Source organism: Chinchilla lanigera, unplaced genomic scaffold, assembly GCF_000276665.1.
Source record: "Chinchilla lanigera isolate Chin_1 unplaced genomic scaffold, ChiLan1.0 scaffold00140, whole genome shotgun sequence".
NCBI classification, from domain to species: domain Eukaryota; kingdom Metazoa; phylum Chordata; class Mammalia; order Rodentia; family Chinchillidae; genus Chinchilla; species Chinchilla lanigera.
This window is the reverse complement of record NW_004955541.1, coordinates 2482723-2494160: the sequence shown is the minus strand read 5'-3', so window position 1 is coordinate 2494160 and position 11438 is coordinate 2482723. Positions and strand designations below refer to the sequence as shown.

At 62.7% G+C, this 11438-nt stretch overlaps 1 protein-coding gene across 1 annotated transcript in view; it reads right to left on the bottom strand.

The window, feature by feature from the left end:
• The window catches only part of Zfpm1 (zinc finger protein, FOG family member 1), a gene marked incomplete in the record, with an annotated part of 33925 nt that overhangs the window by 1454 nt on the left and 21033 nt on the right, over window positions 1-11438 (bottom strand). Inside the window, 6 exon segments of the mRNA XM_013508007.1 lie at window positions 1-641; window positions 735-881; window positions 956-1051; window positions 1292-1525; window positions 3237-3446; window positions 4632-4734. Of these exon segments, the coding sequence (XP_013363461.1) occupies window positions 1-641; window positions 735-881; window positions 956-1051; window positions 1292-1525; window positions 3237-3446; window positions 4632-4734 (1431 nt within the window).

Here is an 11438-nt window from a genome sequence, read left to right as displayed (position 1 = left end):
GCGCGTGGCGGGCGCGTCCTCGGGCGCGCGGCGGCCGGAGCAGTAGAGGCGCTTGTGCACGTAGAAGTTGTTGACGTTGTTGAAGGTGATCTCGCACTCGAAGCACGTGGCGCCCTTGGTCCCCAGCAGCGCGGCCGGCGGCCCCGCGCCCTGCTGCAGCCGGCTGTGCACCAGCTCCGACATCTTGGCCAGGATCTCCGAGGCCTGGGGCGCCGCGGGGCCCGGGGTGGCACCCGCGTCCGGCGCGAACACGAGCTGCGGCAGGAAGAGCGTGCTGGCCAGGGCCAGCTCTCCGGGCGCGGGGCTGGCGCCGGGCGTGGGACTGGGCAGCTCGGCCTTCACGCGGGTCGTACCGGGGCTGTGCGGAGACGGCGTCCGCGACGGGCCGCGGGTTGCAGGCTCGGCCTGGCCTGGCGCGCGCGCTGCCTCCGACTCCTCCTCAGCCTCCACCTTGACGCTCCGGGGGGCCGCGGGGGGCTCAGCGCTGCTCCCGTTCTGAGGGCCCGCCCTGGCCTCACCATTGGTGGCCTCGGCCAGGACCTTCCTGTCCGGGGCTGGTGATGGGGTGGTTGCCGGGCCTAGGTCCGCGGAGGGCAGGGGGCCGTGCAGGGCCGCGTGCTGCTGGAGGCTGGCGAGGACGTCTGCAGGGAGATCACAGGGGCACCTCAGGCCTGGCACCTGCGGACAGCCTGTCCTCATTTACTCCACAGCCCAGGCACCCTTTGGCTGCTCACCTGCAGGCAGTTTGGCAGCGGGGTGTGCCGTGCCTGGCGAGTAGATCTCACCCTTGGAGCCGGGCTGGCAGACCATATGGCTGGTCACCAGGTGGCTATAGAGGATGTCCCGAGTGGTGGAGATGAAGCCACAGCTGTGACAGACACCTGTGGGCCATGTGTGGCCGTCAAGGCCCTGGGGCCGAGCTGCATGTGCTCCCCCACCCGCACAACCCACCTACCGCTGAGCGTGTCTGTGTGCACCTTGAGGTGACGCTCGCAGTTGGCCTTGGTGGTGAAGGCCGACAGGCAGATGAGGCACACGAAGGGCCGCTCTCCTGGAACACAAGGATCTGTGGCATGGGCCCCCCTGGCCCCCAACCCCAGGGACCAGGACAGGTGCTGCACCCAGGGCCTTGACTAGCCAGGAGGGCTCTCTGCCCTGGCCCTTGACCTAGGACCCTCTCCGGGCATGCGAGGGTCATGGGTGGGCCGGAGATGCACCAAGCCCCTCTGCAGGGGGTGTGTGGTTGGTTCCTGCTGAGGACAAGGGGGCCCAGGGCAGGTGTGTAGCTCACCACTGTGGCTGCGCATGTGGATCTCCAGGGAGCTGGCGCTGGGACAACTCTTGCGGCACTGGGGGAAGGGGCAGATTCGCTCGTTGGGGTACGGCTCCTTGGGCTTGTCCTCTGTGGCAGCTGTGGCGGGGGAGCTGGCGCCCTGGCGGCTGGCGCAGTAGTAGAGGAGGTGGGCTTGCAGGTTGCGCTCACTGCGGTACCAGATGCCACAGTCTTTGCACGGGAAGACGTCCTCTGTGTGGAAGGAGGCGCAGGGTACGCAGTGGTCTCTGCAGACCAGGCCTGGCCAGACGGGCCTTGGGGAGCCGGGCCTGTCCTCCTCTGTCTTCCCGACTGTCGTTGGGTAACACTGACCTCTCTGAGGGTTCTCAGGATCCACCACCTCAGGGTGGCCCCATCCTGCCCCATGGCCTCTCCTAACAGTGAGCCCTCAGGAGGCTTTGTGGCTGGGTGGCCAGGGAAGGAGAGTGGACGTGTGCTCGTGGACACTGAGGAGTGTGAGACGTGTGTGGGCGAGGAGCAGCGGGGAACCGTGGGAAAGGACAGGAGCAGCAGCAGTTAGGAGAGTGTCCCTGGCCCACTTGTGTGTCCAGTGGCACCATGAATGGCCAAGGTGGCTCACTGGGCAAATTTACCCCAAACGATGCTTCTGACGGTTAGAGTACAGGGGATTTGGACCGCCTTGCGTCGTAGGGCTATGAAGATTTCTCTGGTGTGTGTTCTTTGTCTATAGCAGGATTTTATGTTGTTTTGTTTTTGTTACTTGAGACAGGGTCTCATGTTATAGCCCAGGCTGGCCTCAAACTCACTATGTAGCCCAGGCTGGCCTTGAATTCATGGCCACCCTCCTGTCTCAGCCTTCCGGGACAGCAGGACTTCAATGAGTGTTCTGTGTGCCTCTGTCCCAGACTCTGCTGTATCTGCCAGCAGGCGTTGGCAGGGGGGCCATGACTGGCTGGCACCAGGGGCTGGGTTCCTGACCTGGCTGTCAAGCCAGTTCCCCGTAGAGACCAGGGCACCAGGCTGTACCTGAACGGTGAGTGGTGTTTCCCCAGCCTCTCTGGTGTGGGCCCTGAGCCTCTACTACACAGCAGCAGCAGCCTGGGCCGTCCTCTTGTCTGCTGTTCCCCAGCAGGCTGCCAGGGTCCCCTCCCGCCCCCTGTAAGGACTGAAGCCCTGGCCAGGGGAGGTGGCTGCTGCATGTCGGGTGCAATGTGCCTGGGACGTCGCTGCCTGGGATGAGGCATGGATGCCCAAACCTGAGACCACAGCGGGGCTAAGCTGGGCTCCCTGGGGTGGACAGATGAGTGGACTGTGGGACCCTCCCTGACCTCTGTCCCTACCAGCACCCTGTCCCCAGCCACCCTGGCTTCTGTTGGCTATGCCGGCCTCTCGCCTCCCATCTCCCTTGGACCTCGATGCCCACCCCCAGGGCAGAGACCGAGCAGATAGCCTCAGCCTGCACGCTTCCTCCTCCCAGCCCGCCCCCCCGCCCCCGCTGCTTTCCCTGCCCTTGCCCACACCCCGCTTCCCATGCAGGCAGCCTGAGTGCCCTGCTGCCGGCCTCGGAGTGGCTGCTCCCTCAGGTCACGCCAGTGGGACCGTCCCATCCTGCCACGCACAGTGGGTGCTGAGTGTGTGTGTGTAGGATGAGGGAGTCCAGTCCTTACAGCTCCTCAGCCTCAGGGAGGTGACCTGGGCCACTGGCTGGGGTCCTGTAGTGACCTGGGTTCTGGGGACCCTCCTGTCCCTGGCTCAGCTCCCACTGCCTGGCCCTTGTCCTCTTGGGCAGAGTGCTCCTGCCTCAGCTCTGTTTCTCCACTCAGTGGCCTACAGGGGGCGCAATACCTTTTTTAACTTTTGGTGCTTGAGGGGAACCAGGCCTCTACCTGCCGGCCCCTCCCTTGTCAGCAGCCCCCTCCCAGCCGCAGTGGCCGCTACTCACTGTTGATGACTGCCGTGGCGAGGATGGATGCCATGCCGGCCTGCTGGGGCAGCAGCTGGATGTCGGGGTGCATCAGGGCAGGGCTCTTGGGCTCCGCAGGCTCTTCCTTCACAGGACAACTGGGGGCGTCTTGGGGCTTGGCCGTGAGGAGCACACACAGGGCTTCGCCCGCGGGCACCGGCCTGGTTATCCTGCACCAGAGGCTGTCATCTGGCGGGGACAGGCATGTGCTGGGATGGCGACGCCGGACCCCTGCCTTTCTAGGCTCTCACCCTGTCTGAGCCGTCTGTACTACCGGGGAGGACTGCCCAGGGCCAGGCAGGGCAGGTGCCTGGTTCCTGCAGTGTGCTACCCTGACCGTGTATGGGGATGCCGGGGTGTGGTGGGGTACTCGTGCGTACCCTGGGGCACCTGCCTGGTTCCCTTTATCCTGTTTCAGTGGGTCAGGCTTGGCTGTTCCCACAGTGGCCTCTAGGGGGCAGCCTAAGGCAGCAAAACCCAGGACAGCTGGTCTGCCTCCTGCCTGGACCCTGTGCTAGGGAAGAGGCTCTGCTGACAGATGGGTCCTGTCAGAGCCACGGGCCTGAGAAAGCGCCACGTCCCCAGCACTGCCTGGTCTCTCCAAGAGCCGGCCACCCTCACTAGCAACTGCATGAATGGACTCATCTTTCTAGGGGGCCTGTGGTCTGGATGGGCTGGGCATGCCAGTGGCCCATGTCTCCACCAGACGTGAAAGCCCACTGTGACCACTGGCCACCAACACCCTGGCCCTGAGTCCTGGAACACATGGCTTCCCAGAGCTGGAGGGGCCCTGCCTACTGTCTGGGCCAATGGGCAAAGGGAGGGGTGCTCTCTGCTGAACAGGTGGGGAAACTGAGGCACACAGGCAAAATGCTGGCCTAGTCTTATGGAGCTGAGGGCCCTGCTATCCTCAGGCCAGGCCCCACTGGACTGTGCTTGGGCTTTTTGGACAGGAAGAGCTGTGGGGACCCCTTTCCCTTCCCCAGTCCTGGGAGGTGGGGAGGTACAAGGGGACCTGGTGGGCACAGGGCCACAGTGCTGCCTCTACTTCCTCCATTCCCCAGTGAGAAGCAGGCCCCAGCTGGCCTGGGTGTTGCCCCTGTCCCTCAGCTGGCAAAGGACACTGCTGATGGACACGGCTGACGGCCTGTCCTGGGCCAGTCGGCATCCACAGCTGGGCCTTGGGGGCGGTCACCCCTGGAGCAGGCAGGTGGCAGGGTCTGTCATGGACAGAGGCCAACACCTCCTGTTCTGAGCGGCTCCTGGGGACCCCCCCCCCTCACAGCATGGTTTCCCTTTAAGGCCAGCACAAGCAGGGCTGGTGACCCCTGCCCTCCGGAAGGCCAGGACGGGGAAGCGCCACATGATACCAACCCTTCCTGTAGATCTCCGAGTTGGCGTCGGCCTCGGTCAGGGCCTGGGGCAGCGTCCTCAGCCAGCATGCCTCGTCAGTGAGCAGCAGGGTCAGGGCCGGGCCCTGGGATCGGGGAGGGAGTGGTCAGCACAGTGCAGCAGCAGGAGCAGGCGCCTTAGCTAGGGACTGTCACAGGCCTGAAAGCCAAGGGGACTGTGACTCTTGTCCTGGCAGCTTTTGTGGTGGGCACTGGGTTCTCGTGGCAGCCACAGCCCTGAGAGGCCACACAGTACAGGTGGAGCCACGCTATACCTGTGTCCCCTCCATGCTGACCCTGTGTCACGGGTGTGCTGGCAGCAGACGAGCTGTGCAGATGCAGCCTGGACACAGCCTCCCTCGAGCCAGGCTTCTGTGTCCCTGTTTCCTGGCAGGCCTGCCTTGTTCCCTCCCTGCACCCAGACCCGTGGCACCGTGTTGGGTCAGCCCTGTGCCCACACAGCCTTGCTGTCCATCCCCACCTCACAGGTGAGGATAGAGGTGCCAGCTCGGGAGGCAGCAAGCCTGAGCCCAGCTTCTGCAGCTTAGTTGGCACTGGTGGAAGAGCGTGCTGGGATCAGCTCTGGGGCCGCCTCACTTTCTGCGCCCCACGTCTAGTCCCCAGCTCCGGCACAGGAAATGCATGTGGACCCAGCCTGATGAAGCCTGGTGTGAGGGAAAGTGAGCCCCTCTCCCGACCCCCAGGTCTGGATTCACTTCCCTGGGGCTCCCTGGTCTTGGCCACCCAGGGGCCACCACGCTTGGCATTTTTCTTTCAGCCCTCTCACTTTCTGTTCCCTTCAGATGAATGGCTTTTAATCAGAAGCCTGGTGTACTGCGACCTCTAACTGGTGCCCACTGTCACCTGGGAAGGCTGCCACTCGCTGTGCCTGGCCTGTGACCCCAGGACGTGTGTGGCAGTTGGCCCTGATGTAGCGGGGGAGGCACCTCTCCTTCAGACCCCTCCATGTGACCACACAGGGACCATGAGATGAGACCTGTAGCAGGCACGAGCAATGTGGCTAGGTGGCTGCCGTCACCTGCCTGCTACCGTGTGCCTGGTCATGGGGCGAGAAGTAGAGAGAAGCCAGCCCTCTGTAAACAGGAGCTATGCGAGGGAAAGGGGGCCGTGTCCCCGCTAGCTCTGGACTGCTCATCTGTGGGGGCTTGGACCATCTCAGCAAGTGTCTCCTCCCAGGATGTGGGGAGCCCAGACTACGAGGGAAGTGCTGGGCGCCCCGGCCTGGTCCATCAGCAGTACTGTCCGCCAGGCTGCTGCTTTACTTCCCCTTGGCCAGCAGGACCAGGTGGCCAGGGCAGAGCCTCTGGGCCTTGGGGCTGGGCTGCGCATGGAGGCCTGGCCGCGTCTGCCACGTCACTGAGTCTGCCCTCGGTGCTGTGGGGAGGCGGGAGGGCACGGAGGAGGTCAGGCTGCAGACAGTGCCTGGCCTCTGCCCAGGTCCCCTGGCTCCCAGCACTCCGGGAGGGGCCACTTTTAACAGGCACCTGGGGCTCCTCCAGGCACAGGGTAAGGTGGGGGCTGTGTGCCTTCTGACTTGCTCGTGGTCCAGTTGGGTAGCTGCATGGTCACAGCTGGAGCGATCTGGGGGCTGGCCCTGGCAGTCTGGTTGGGGACCTGACCTGGACAGGTGGCTCCAAAAGGTGGCTGGGCTTGGGCCTCCCTGCCTCAGCCTTCAGAGTCACTAATGAATATTAATGAGTGAAGGGTGAGAAAATTAATCTGCCTGATCCTTCGATGGGTGCCACGGTAACGATATGAAATCTAATTATTCGTCCCAATATTCCTAAACCCTCAACCCATGACTGACAGCCCCTGCTCGGCTTAGTGCTTATCGGCCTTGGAAGCAGCGTGTTCACTGCACGATAAAGCGCGCAGGAGACTCTGCTGACGCTGCACAGCGGTCCTCCGGGGGACACTGGGCCCTATGCAGAGCAGCCTGGCTGCGTCTACTGCATCGCCGAGTCTGCCCCGGTGCTGTGGGGAGGCGCGAGGACACTGAGGAGGTCAGGCCGCAGACAGTGCCTGGCCTCCTGTCCAGGTCCCCTGGCTCCCAGCACCCGGGAAGGGGCCTGGCACCCCCTTGGGGCAGAACAGGCTGGAGGGGCAGGAGCTGGGTCTCCATCTCCCTGCCATAGTGCCAGGCTCCCCACTGCCAGCCCACGACAGGCCAGGCAGCCACACCCCAAAGTTGCCCAGGGCAGACCTTCTGCAGTGGGGGCTGAGGCCCTCTGCCAGGATGCCAAGCTTTCCCGGGATGCCGTGGCCGCCCTGCTGGCTGACGCTCTTCCTTCACCCACTGCCTATTCTGCCCCATTTCCAAGCAGCCCTGGAACAAGAGCCCCGGCTAGTGCCAAAGCCACAGCTGAGGTGGGCACTCTGACCCTGCCCTGTGTGTGGGCAGCCGAGCACCCCTGGCCGGGCCTGCTGCCCAAACAGTGGGAGACTGAGGCTGCGGCTGCCCCTCCCCTGCCCCAGGCTCAGGATCAGTGTGGCCAGGGTTGTGGTCAGGGTCAGGGAAGGGCCCCTTCCCGCCCTGTGCCCTGCCCCTCAGAGTCCCTGTCCCTCCTGGCCCAGGATGCCCCGCGGCCACTTTAGATTCTCCTGTGGCGCCGCGATTGCTCCCGTTTCCCCCAACAAAGAGGTCAGTGTCTTGCCTCTGCGCGATAACCATCAGAAACCCTATCTGCTCCGCATCCGCCGTGATGGCTTCTGCAAGGCTGCTTCCAAACCTCTCTGTGTACCCTGGCCAGGGGCTGGGACAGATGGCCACAGCACGTGCAGGTCATAGCGGCAAGCACACGGAGGGCTGGGCTGCCTCCTGTCCACACGGTCCTCCAGTTCTGCTGAGCGCCCTCCCTGTTGCAGTGCACAGCCTTGGGCTCTGTCCTCGCCTCAGAGGCCTTGCCCCGTGTGCGCTGTGCGCATCCTCCAGGCTTTCCCTTCATGCACTGAACACCCAGCACGGCGCTCATGGGCCAGCTTTGTGCTGGGGCCCGGGACGTGGCCCACCCTGGCAGTGTGCCTGGGCTGTTAGTGTTGGGGGAATGGCCAGGCACTGTCCTGGGTCCTGGAGGGAAGGCCACAGGTGTGTGGGTGTGTGTGCCCTGTGCCCCTGACTGCGCTCCTTGGTGCCAACCCCCCAGCCCTCTCTCTTAGGCTGGCCCTTGCCCAGGGAGGGTGCCCCGGCCCTTTGCCTAAGTCTCCCTGAGCTCCTGTGGTGTTCCTGCAGCTGTAAGAAGACAGAGTGCATAGGACCTCAGAAGGGCCTCTGCTGTCCTTCCCTGCCTGGCCCTCCGGGCCACCCTGCTGAGGGCCAGCACGGTTGCTCTGTGTGCAGTTAGCCACATCTCCCAGTAGAGCAGGATGGGCAGATGGAGAGCAGTGCAGCCACAGGAGGATGCTGAGGAGCTCCAGGGTGCCCGGGGTGCAGAGAGGCCTTGGTGCATCACAACCAGCCCTGCCCACAGCGCAGTGTCATATGTGGCCACTGGATGGGGACAGAATGAAGTCGTGTGTGAGATGCCAGGTGGATGAGCTCGGAGGCCCCAGTGTCAGGGACAGCTGGCAGTCTGCCACTGTCTGGTGGGACATTGAGGCTGACAGCTGATGGCCACAGAAAGTGCTGCCACATGGTCAGTTCCTGGCCCTGCAAAGGCCAGGCAGGAGGCGGCAGGGTCCATAGGGCTGTGCTGGTCCTAGGACTGGACAGTCCAGGTGCACAGGGAACACCAAGTCCTCCAGCAGGAAGAGGATGGGCTCCAATTTTGTGCCGGGTGTCTGGGAAGTCACTGGAGGTGGACACAAAGCCAGGGCAGCTGGAGCAGCGCTCCGGGCCCTGCCCTGTCCCTTCCAGAGGGGTCTGACTCAGCTGCTCAGCCCCACTGCGAGGCTCTGGCCAGGGTGTGTCCTGCCCAGTGTGAGCTCTGCCACCTTAGTGACCCCTGTGCTGTCCTCTGGGCTCCCTGCATTTGGGCCGAGTGGGCTGACCTGAAAGCCACTCCACAGCCATCCTTGTGTCAGCAGAGGCTTTTTGGGCTGGGCTGCCATGAGCCCTCCCCTGGTCTCACAGATGCTGTGGTGGGCCAGGAGTAGAGTGTGAGGGACAAGTGGACAGGCAGATGGGCAGGGCCAACGTGGGCTATGATCGTGTGAAAGAGCTGCCTCATTTGCTCACCACCCATCACTCCCTCATCCCTCCATCCACGTACCCATCTACATGTTGATGTGTCCATCCATCCACCCACCCACATCTGTCTAACTCACTCAAGTGCTCATGCACCCATCACCTATCCATTCACTCACCCACCCACCCACAGCCCACACTCACCATCCACCCATCATCTGCCATCAGCCACTGTTCTGTGCATCTGTCCACTCGCCCCCTCCTTCCAACCTTCCACCCACCCAGTCACCCCTCAGCTCCTCGTCCTTTGATCTGTCCATCCACCCATTTGCCTCTATTCCATGCACATCCTGCTCTCTCTGACTGTGAGTTCTGGAGCTGGCTGGAAAGGGTCCTCTCCCCCATGCCTGGAACCCGCAGTTGGATCAGAGAAGAGACAGCAAGTTGGTGTCAGACCAAGACCTCTGCCTCCTCAGGCTCCCTCTTGGCGCTGATTCCCGGGGGTGTGCATGAGGGAATGTGTGGGGAGACCCCCTCCCCAGCTCACCCTGCTAGCCAGGACCAGACAGGAAAAGGGTGGCCACATGGTCCCTCCCTCCAGGGAAAAGGCAGGACGCCCGGCCCTGGCGGCTGATAGGACCCTCTGGGCCAGGCGGCGATGTCTTCCTCAGGGCGATTCAGAAGAGAGAACTGGGGCCCATCAGCCAAGCTGATAAGACACCCGCTGAGACGCTAGCAAAAATATTTAGACAATAAATGGAGTATCGGAAAGGCACGTATCTTTCGGAGATCAATCATCGGTATGGTGTCTGGACAGTCGGCGCCAAAGCGGAGATAGGGCCTCCCGGGGAGATAAGGGTTAATCAAGGATTTAATTCTGCAGGAGATAGTGGGTCAAGGAGGAGGGGGCCGCTTCCTGTGTAGCTTGCCGCACCCTGCACTCTGGGCCCGGTGCCCCTGGGGGTGGGGTGGGTCTCAGTCCAGTGTGGTCTCCCAGCTGACCTGTGCCCAGACCCATGGAGGGCGCGCCTGTGGGGAGGGGGCCTTGGTGTCTGCTCTGGGAAGTGCTAGCCCAGCCCTGTATTAGGGAGCTAGCAGTGTTGGGGTTGGGCACATGCAGACCCCAATTCTTCCTCTGTGATGTGATCCTGGTGCCTTGGCAACTCCTGGAATCTCTCAGAGCCTCAGTCTCAGCATCTGCAAAATGGGTGCAACAGCACCCACCCTGAGGACAGGAAGGTATGAAATGCAAGGCACAATCCTGTCTATCCAGGTCTGGGCTGGTGGCCCCAGGGGGAGTGAGCAGGGAGAGGCACGAAACAAGCACTACCCCGTTTTTGACCATGCCTGCCTCTGCTGGTCACCATGGAAGGGATTTGCTGATGCTTTGAGAGTTCAGAGACAGAGCCAGGAGTCTATCCATGCATAGCTGTCTCCTTTCAGCCAGCTAACCACCAGCATCTCAGCCTCCCAGGAGAGCCACCTGCTGCCGCCCGCACTTCTTGGGCACCAGGGAGCTCCCTGCCTGTAGAGCCAGCTCTGGACGCTGGCTGCCGCCTGTCCCCATGGAGGCCCATGTGGCATTCCGCTGTGGTGCCAACGCAGTGCTGCCCCCTCACCGGCCAGGGATCTCCTTCCTGCAGCCATGCTGAGGACCACGCCATGCAGGGCCGATCTTCAGTCTACCTGGCTGCCCTGCTTTCTGGACACGCTCGTGGCCTTGCCCCTCCTCCCAGGCTCCAGGTCCTGCTGCAGGTCCCAAAGGCTCAGACTGGGCAGGCACCGGCCTGGGACATGGTGATGAGGTGACTACAAGCAGAAGCCCCTGGCCTGGCCCAGCCTCCTGCCTCCTAGGGGAAAGCTGGGTCGGCAGCCCAGGGGCCTCAGTGGGCAGGGTGACTGCACCCCCACAGGCTTCCACCATCGGAGGCCCTGCCCACGGCAGAGGGTTGCAGGGGATGCTGCAGCTGGGTGTCCCACTCACTGCTCTCCACCATCCCCTCAGGCACTGCTGCAGGTGGAGACAGGGCTCTAACTTCAGGCTAGTGCTGGGTGGAGCTACCAGCACAGCACCTAGTCTTTAGGTGGAGAAGTGCTGCCACAGGCACAGCCCTGCCCTAACTGGAGGAGGCACTGAGGCCCTCAGGACCAAGAAACCAGCACTATGTGGCCCTGGCCAGCCATGTGGATAGGCGGGATCAAGCCACACCTGAACACCATATCAGGAAATCAAAAAGTGCCAATAGGGGATGGGGATATAGCTCAGCGGCATAAGCGCCTGCTGGGCAGGTGCAAGGTCCCCAGTTTGATTCCCAGCACAAAAAGAACAAAACAAAACAAAACAAAACAAAAAACAACTTCCTGGGTTCTGATGACTTTTCAGTTCTTTTGATCTTAACTGGGCATGGTGGTGGATGCCTGTAATCCCAGAACTTGGGAGGCTGAGGCAGGAGGAGCACTGTGAGTTCGAGACCAGTCTGGGCTATAAAGTGAGCTCAAGGCCAGCCTGAACTGCATAGCAAGACCCTGTCTCAAAAAGACAAAAAAAAAAGTGCCAAGACCTGGCCTCACCTGTGTGTTGTGGCCCCTGAACCTGGGCTTGATGGGACTGACGTACCACTCGGCCCCAAATGAGCTCTGCAAGGC